Source organism: Hetaerina americana, unplaced genomic scaffold, assembly GCF_022747635.1.
Source record: "Hetaerina americana unplaced genomic scaffold, ioHetAmer1.1.p SCAF_10, whole genome shotgun sequence".
NCBI lineage: Eukaryota > Metazoa > Arthropoda > Insecta > Odonata > Calopterygidae > Hetaerina > Hetaerina americana.
In genome coordinates, this window is record NW_027286070.1 from 39,867,001 (window position 1) to 39,876,426 (window position 9,426).

A 9,426-nucleotide genomic window follows, 5' to 3' on the forward strand; every position below is an offset into this window, starting at 1 on the left:
CCTCACGTTCAACTTGAGGATTCGATATTACAGTACAGAGAACATGGACGTGCGTAGATGTTACAACATCGTAATTTGATGCATTGGCCAAACCGAGAAAAAATGTATCATTTCTGTATATCTGAGGAAAAGTTGGAGTTAGAGATAAAGTTGTGTGATAAGAGCATTTTAGTATTCTAGAACTTTTACTAACTAAGAATAAGGTCTCCAAGTTAAATATCTTATAATAATATTAGAGTGTATATACCCATACGTATGCTATGTTACCCTCTCTAATTTCCCTCACCATATCCTTTGCCCACTATTAAGAGAACGGCTGGGGTTGATCCTTCCCATAAGATCCAACTATGGCATGGCAACCTCTTGAAAGTTTAACTGAATGACAGTTGAAATGACTCGGAGGTTCTATTAAGATACTCTCTGAAGTAAAGGTCTCAGACAAGGCAAATTTATCAGATTCAGAAGCCATGTAGTGTATAAGAGTTTGAAATGGCTATCACTTGATCATGAAATTAGACCATAATTGCTCGATATATATTGAGTAACAAATTATGCTGAATATATAAAACTTTATCTTTTGGAATTTCACAAAGTGAGTGGAGGGAATGGATTGGAGGGAAAACCATATACATACCTGACTAGATCATGGAGGTAGGTACTTCTAGGAGCATGAGATGGGTAATATGACAAAATATAATATGCTGTGATGATCCTCATTGGCTTTAATGTGCCATTAATAATCCTTAAAGGCAACTTGATCCCTGAAAATTTTTCAAAGTACTTTTTTGAAACTAACTTTTAGATACATATCTGATATTCAATATACAGTAAATCCTCAATTTAAGGAACTCTGGGAAATCAGTAAAATTTGAATTTAATGAAAAAGATCACATCAACAAGTTATTAAACTTCCTAAATATGAAAAAAATATTTTTATTTATGACTTATATGGTGTTGACCCAAGCCATATCAAAACTAAGTCATATTTACTAACCAGCCATTACTTTTGAGGTCTGAAAACATTTTTCACTGTTTGAAAAATCATTTCATATATCACTAGGTCTCAAAATGGATATTAAAAATATACCATTTTATCCTGGGTGATTATGCAAATGTACAATTTTCTCAACAGTTCCCATATTAACTATATCAAGAATGTTTTCTCATATATTCCCATGTGACTATTGGGAATAAAAAATAATTTCCCTATTAAAACACCATATACTAATAAACCTTTCCTCTGAAGTTCCATAAAATCAAGGGTTTACCAAATGTAAACATTTAATAACAGAGTACTATGCATTCATACATTTTCAAGTAAGCAATCCTTCCGCTAAGAAATGAGAGTGTGAGAATTAAATCAAAGTTATTAGATGAAATTAAATTTATCTATTTTTAAATAAATAATGGTTTACCAACATGATTACAATCCATATAACTGGATATCTTTCATAATACTACATACAAGCTTTTATCTCCACAGATAATGCAGTGATTCCATTATAGGGATGCTCTAGCTGCTAAGCTCATAATTAGCAACGGTCTTTCCAGTTGAGATAGGTTCTTGGCAGTACCTAGGATTAATCACTGCCACTATTCTCAGCCCCACTTAATAATACAGTATATCATCTTACACCCCATATAACAATAAATCTTATTTTCAATCCACTCACTTTCATTTCTCTTCATTTTATCCTACATTCTTTCTTTCTTCTGTCTACCTAATTCACACAATAGCCTCTCCCACATCAGCATTTCAATGCCTCTCAGTATCCCCTGCATCCACTTTTCCAGCCTTCTTTGAACTTCTGCATTCTCTCTCATTTCTCACTCACCCCACCTTTCATTCTCCATCCAAACTCTCCTTTGTTTCCCTTTCCATCCATTTAATGTTTTGCTCTACTTCTACAAACCTGTCTCCCAAAAACCCACAATATGAGTAACCACCTTTTCAGTGCATTCAATACCACAATACATATAAAAATTTTTATTGATCTTTTTCTTTACATCTTCAATTCTTGTCATCACCCCTTGCTGTATAAAGGGTAATTTAACTAGCCCAAGTTGTCTTTTAATGTCCTCACTCCTATGACCATTTTTGTCTAAAGAATGTTATAAACAGATAAGGTGTCCTATGTTCTCTAGTTCAAGCCACCTCAAATCTAATGTTTGACTTAACATTCCTATTTATTGCAAAACTCATTCCCTTAGTTTTTATTTGATTGATTTAAATACTATACCTTATCAACTTGTCTAAAATGCTCAGCAATGATGAAATGTAATCCCTTATCTATTTAACCCTTGATCATCCACACATCTAGTAGTTTTTGTGAGTTCCAGAGTTTGACTCCAGTGATATAAATCCATTTAGCCAAAGTAATTGTTAAATAGAGTTGAAGATAAACTATGCACATCCTAGCCTTAATCCTCTACCAATTTCAAAACACAGTCCAGTTTTTTCATGCAGCCATTAATGACTAGTGTGCCATGCACAGGCTTCTTATCAGCCTTCTCTCCATTTAAGTTTACTCTGTTGATTCTCAATATTTCCAATTATTTATCCCACAATATACAGCCAAATGTCTTCTCCAATTATATTAAGCACAATTCTAGTTACACTTGATTACTTTTCAATATGCCTTACTAATCCAATTAACCCATTTTTCTCCCAAAACCAAGCCACTCCTCTGCTGCATTCTTCTTAATTTTCTTACAGAAATATTAATTATTCCCAGCAGGATTTAAGATGCACATGCCAAGGAGCTGATTGTTCTTAGCTCCCTACATTTATTCCTTTTATTAATGAGAATTGTTTCCACTTTTTTTAGTGTCATAGGTTTACTCTGTATCATCACACCAATAACCCCTACTTTCTTTTTATCTCACTTCAAGCAATCCTAACAACTCAATATTTCTTATCTCCATATCTTGCTTGATACTTTCTAAGTTCCCTGGCCTTATCATCACCCTAACACTCCTAAGTCTTATTATAATAAAGGCATCCCTTGTGTCTTTCTTTCTAATGCTTCAACTTGCCTGTACATGGTATGATAATGTTGACTCCTGGATGTGACATCTAGCTCAGTGGGCTGAGTCGTGTAGTTGCTAGGACTCATCAATTTAATAACATCCATAAAAATCATGGGAAAAATAACTGAGGCCACCTCACAGATCGGATGCCTTTCCTGCCGCCTTTCTAAGGAACAGATGCAGTGTGGAATATTCCTCCCTTTAGGAAGAAGGAATTAATACATTTTTCCCACCAGAACAGTTGTAAGAGTTATCAGAACACAAGATCATTCGCCATGTCAAGATTTTTCTATGGAAACAGCCATTGTACCCCATTTACTTCACATAAGAAAATATAACACAGGGATTATGACATCATTCATGTCTGAGATTCCTTCAAATCTGAATTAGCCAATTAATTAACACCATTTCCATTTCACTATCCAGCTCTCTCTTTTCATGTTTGGTACCATAAAACCAACAGCCCTTGCCAAATTAGAATAGGGTTTGCAGAGAGATAGGAGTGCCATACTTACATGATGCCATTATAACCTAAATATCTCCTTAATTTTAAATCATGACCTTATTTAATTAGCCAAGGACTAATATTAACCACTATGATGAGAGTAAAAAAAGAAACTTTGCACTTCCACAGAAAGATTTAATACTTCAAATGACCATGGTTTCCATGTTGCGCATCATCATCAGGTGGAATATTCAGCAGGAATCTGCTGCGCATTTGCTGCTGGAATCTGTGAATCAGCTGTGCATCATCATTCAGGTGGAATAATACACATGATGATGATGCACAGCATCAAAACCATGGCCGTGTGAAGTATTGAGTCTTTATGTGAAAGGGCAAAGTTTCTTTTTCTGCCCTCATCATGAAGGAATTCCACAAAGTTAAGCCTGAAACTGTTATGTTTATTAACCAACAGTTTAAGCTATCAAGTTGAAGATGATATGATCACCTATTTTTAAATACATGGGCAAACAAGGTAAAGGAAGGAATAATAGAGTAGGCTTTCTAGACAGCATGAAGTCAGGATGTAATTATGAAGTGATGAAGAAAGAAATTATGTGAGGCAAAGAAAGAGTCAGTTCCCACAATACTCAGAAATTAATAGCCACAAGGGTCTGCCCAAAACCTAACTTAAAAAAGTAGAATAACCGCAATGAAAAATGAACACACAAATCAGAAGATTCTCTTTTGAGGTAAGCTAAGCCAAAAAATCTGAATTTTAGTCGTTAGAGGAAGGCCACTTACTCTCGCTGATTTGCTACAATATCTATTACATATGTATGCATGCCAAGTGAGGCAGGTAACTCAAAAAACCAGTAGAAATTGACAATTAAGTGAAAGTTCTATGTAATTAAGGTGGAATGACAGGCATTAATTTTAATTTTTTAACGAAAAACTTTATTCTTTAAAATATCAATTTCCTTGATTATTCTTCTATGCAAAAAATAGTACGGTTTCACCAAAAATATTTTCATAATATGACTTTTTAATAATATTAGGTAGACTTTAACAGTGACTAGTGAAAATGAAGTGAAGAGAGAAAAGGAGAAGGAATTCTGAACTTGAAGGCAATATAGTATATTGTTAGATCAAAATACGAGAGTTCATTTCGATACTAACCAGGATGACAGCTACTCCTTTCAAAACCACAATTGGAAGGGTGAAATGAAAAAGGAAATCGCAATGTTGTTGGGATGGCAAAGCCAACTTCAGCAGGCTATGAATGATTTTTACATGGCTTCACAACTGATCAAGGAATGGAAGGGAAGAGGAGGGGATGGAGGGAGGACACCATAGGTTAAATCAGCGAGGATAATTGGAAAAGGGTGAAAAAATGGAGCTATGGTCAGGATTTAAATTATTAATGGATTCGCAGATGAAAATGTATTCGTTGGGGACAAGGAGATGGTCTAGGAGACTTTTTATAATATGCATTTCTGCAGGAGATATGGAGTGGTTGGTATCAGTCAGGTGTATACAATTGTGTACATACCATTGTAGGGAATCTCAAAATAAAGAATTCAATTTGATTAACATATTTACCATATGTCAAAATTTGGAGGTGCATGAACAGTCACATTATACCCAATATCTCTACTCATTTTCAGCTGATTGCCAGAAAATTCACTTATAACCAGTTATCAACCTGCAGATTGTTTTGCTAGTTGAGAGGTTAGGCTCACCTTTTACTAAGCCCAATAGCATATGAAATTCACTCATCAAAGTAAGGGGCCCAGTTCCTTTCCCTGTGCTGCCTATGGTTTCTCAGAAAACTCTTGTACCTGAAAAATCACTCAGCTAGTGTGAAGCTAAGGGTACCCAGAGGCATCATGCACAACTGAACGCAGGTCCTATGGTCAGTAGGCCAATGCTCTAATGTACTGGGCTACTATGGCCCCCCAGGATTCATTTAGTATTAGTGTTAGCAGCAGTCCCGTCACGTGACAGATTTTTGGTGGACCCAGAAAATCAACTAATGTTGTTGAACAATATCCTATTAGTCAGAGTCTGACAATAATCCTTATTTTCTTTAAGAGGTTCAAAATGAGTTTTTCAAATTCATTTAACTTTACCTATGCTATCAGGTACATATAAATCCTGATATTTGAAACTTCTGGTCGTTTTCTTTACTTTTCTCTCTATACATATCTTTGGTAGACAACAATTCAGAATGTTTTATTGCAGAGAAGCAACTATCTAAATATGTACACATCCAAGAATCACAATTTCATATCTCTCTTTCATCACCATGGAATTTCTTTTCAATTCGCAGACGGTTATTGGAAGGTTTTCGTAAACCTCATGTTGAAACTTGGCATCCCAACCTGTTCTTTGGATCTGCTTACATTAATTACAAATGGTCCCAGATTGTTATGAAAAAATCCAAGAAAAATTAACCATGAAATATTTTTAGTAGACATGATTCCAGAGAAAATTTAGGAACAGAAACCATAAATAGTCACCAAACAATATATGAATAATCTTTTCCTTGTTACTTAAGTATATAAGAAGCACATACAATACATGCTTCATATTATTAACCAGAGAATATAAAAATCCAACTTACATTACTCATAATTTGTTTACTATAACATTTTAATGTTATACAGTCCTATGTTTGTTCAATTCCAGTTCTTCATCCTCATCATCCAATAAGCGTATGTCACAGAAATCACAAGTCTGATAATTTGCCATATGTCTTCTCAAATGGAATAAAAGAATTGCACGTGATGTTGTCTGTAGTTGGCAGATTTTGCACTTCAAAACTGGTAGTTCAACTTTGTGTGGTGGTGCACCTGCTGGGGGTTCTTGGAATTTGTCTCCTTTAATTTTACCCTTGATCTTATTTTTCCACATATTTTTTGTAGCTTTTTCTTCAACTTGCCCATGATCCACAGTTTCCAAGGGTGAAACCTTTTCCGTCGGATTTTCAACTGTTCCATCATCTAGACTCTGGAAATGCAAATAAGTTTCCTTTCAAATGTATACACTAAAATTAGATATAAGGAATTATACAACAATAAACTACATGCAACTATTTACAGGGAAGAAAGATCTGGTGCTTTCTCACCATATTTGCTTTATGAAGATTTCTCGGGGCTTTCACTGGGTCAGGGGTTCCATATTGATGAGTGCCACTCTGCATTTGGCTGTCTTATATACATGAGCCTGAGGGTCAGGTGACTCATGATTGGTCTGTGATGGAGGAGCCTACTGGTTGGTTGCCATGGCGTTGTGTTGTGTTCCTTCCTTTTCTAACTTTCAACAGCACCGGTTTCCACGTGTTGCTAATGGAATAGCCGGAGTCCCTTTTGAAATTACGTCTCACCATTCTTACTTCGATTGCTTCTTTAATTATTTGGTCCTAGCAACCATCGGTGCAGGCAAGTAACTTTATCCCATCAAAGTAATGGAATGATCCATCCCGATGCTGTGTCCAGTGATGGCTAATTTCTCCAACCACCCCAGCCGAAGGTGTCTTTTGTGTTCCTATAACCTGGCCTCCATGGTCCGCCCCTGTCTCTGCAGGACACGGGACTTGGTAAATGCCTGGGGTCTACAGGCCCATTGGGTCCTTGGCTCTAACAAGAAAATGTCTAATTTTTCCCAGTGGTTTGTGGACTGCCTCAATTTTGTGCCCCGCCAGTATCCTGGATATTTTCCCAAAAATTGAGGAGACATACAGAAAGCAGATGGTGGCTATTGGCTTCTCATTTTCTTCCTGCGTCGAGGGCATTGATGGGTTGAAGGACCTTTTTAGAGTCAAAGAGATTTTGCCTCCGCTATACCCATTTTGGAGGAAGGTTGTCCTGAGGTGGCTATTCTCCTCTGGCAAACTGTTTTTGTTGGTGATAGCCCTGGCTCATTGGAAGAGTGTGTTCTGCACTGATCGTCGCTGGGCTGGGTGGTGAGGGCAGGGCTGGGACAGCCAAATGCAGCGTGGCACTCATCCACCCTGAGGATGATGCAACAAGTCGAGCATCAAAACATCGGCTAATATGGAACCCCTGACCCAGTGGAAGACCAGAGAAAACTTAATATTCAAGGGGAAGTCATCTTTTCTTATAATTGATTCTATATTAATTTATATTGAAGCCTATTACATTTAGAAGATAGTTAAATGATGGAGACAGCTTATACAGGGTGCGGCAACATAACTTTCTTTTTCCAAACACAAAACACTTTCAAAAATGAAGTTATGTTGCTGCACCATGTATATCAGCTGCCAAATGAGTTGCCAGTTAACACTTTGTGTTTGTAGCTAGAGAAAATACTATGAATTCAGTTAATTATTTTTTCCATTTATTTTATGCTCTTGCCGCTTAGATATCAATTTTATAAATGACACTTTATTGAAATTTTGCTTCAAATCCAGAGAGGATGCATCTTCTAGTGCAATTCTCTCTTGATTTTAGAATATTATAACATATAAAAAAGACCCTCAAACATTCCAATCACCAAAACCATGACTATCTTTTTTGATGCAATGCTGGTCACTAGAGATAAAATTGTGAATGTCAAAAGCTATTTACTATTATATTAAGTACTCCAGGTGATTATAAAATGGGGGAAGCTAGTGAGATTGGTTGGCCACTGCTTCGATCTTGCCCATTATTATCCATTAAATAAAGCTATGACATATGTTTTTCAGTCCTATGGGGACTATGTCATATGAATTTAACTGACTAAAGATGTATTTAAGGAATTGTGTGATGTTGACTGTAGAAATATTGCTACATCCTATCTGCTAAGGTATCATTTTCAATAGATACCCCTAGGTAGGTTTTCAATAGATAAATTGCTGCATTTCTTAGCCTTATCTAACAAGACACAATCTAACAACACACACAACAATAAATTTTCTTCGAAAATATAAATATTTTACCACCCTTCATACCATTTAACATGCCTATCCTCTCTCTCAACTTTGGTCGCCCAATATTCTCCCGTATCCCAGTCATCAGGATTCCATTGCCAATCAAAATGCTGTACATCTACCTTCCTCCTCACTGCACCTTTCCTAGTACTTTTTGCTTGTTTACCTGCCCATCCATTTTACCTTATCCAAACCCACAACTCAAATGCCTCCAATCTACACCAATCATTTTTCTTCAATGATCATTTTTCTTCGTCATAAAGACCAACTATCAATATCAAAGTTTCCACTAATTTTTTCTCAATATCCCTGCCATCCACTCCCTCCTCACAAAAGTTTCTAGCAATTCTTCTTCATGTGTCCCAACTACTTCTGGGTACTACAACTGGGTACTGGGTAGTTGGGTACTACAACTACCCAACTATTATGACCATTTTGCTTCATAAAATTTCCATGATAAGTTAATTGTTCCACATGCCATAGTTTGTGCACTACTATTTTAATTTTTAACTTAGCCTTCTTCTTTCTCCATATCCTCCAACCCTATGCATGGTTTACATTAATAGTCATCACATACCTATCACACAGATTTTCTACTTCACTCATCAATGATTTTAACCCCTTGGTTGACCAACTACTTGTAAAGCTTGATCAGCAAAAAACCTAACTTATGTTAAGAATTCTTAACCAACTTTCATTCCTATCTACAATTCTTTCAATTCCCTTACTGTGCCTCTTTTACCATTTCATCAACACATATAATGGTGATAATGGACACTACTATCTTACACCTCTGTCTAACACTGACTGACTCTATGTTTTCCAAATGCACTAGAGCAGTCTGAGACAGGTTTCAGACATTTTGTCTTTCCTTCCAATGTACTCCTTATCTTCTGTAATAAATTCATTCATTCTATCCAATTTTTCTCTTCATTCTATCCAATTTTTCTCTCAAATACCTTGAAATCTAAATAAATTCAGACTGTACTCAATTTGCCTCTCTATTAGTGACCTCATG

The 9,426-nt window shown here is 36.0% G+C and overlaps 1 protein-coding gene across 2 annotated transcripts in view; it reads right to left on the reverse strand.

The window, feature by feature from the left end:
* Positions 1–653: 653 nt before the first annotated feature.
* LOC139700065 (uncharacterized) overlaps positions 654–9,426 on the reverse strand; it is an 18,387-nt gene continuing 9,614 nt past the window's right edge. Inside the window, exons 6-7 of one of the 2 annotated variants that reach the window (XM_071598547.1) lie at positions 6,099–6,484; positions 654–761 (exon numbers count right to left, since the gene is read on the reverse strand). In XM_071598547.1, the coding sequence (XP_071454648.1) occupies positions 6,134–6,484 (351 nt within the window). In that variant the 3' untranslated portion in view covers positions 654–761; positions 6,099–6,133. Of the gene's footprint in view, positions 762–5,748; positions 6,485–9,426 lie in introns of those variants that run through there. The other variant, XM_071598545.1, reaches the window with a different exon arrangement.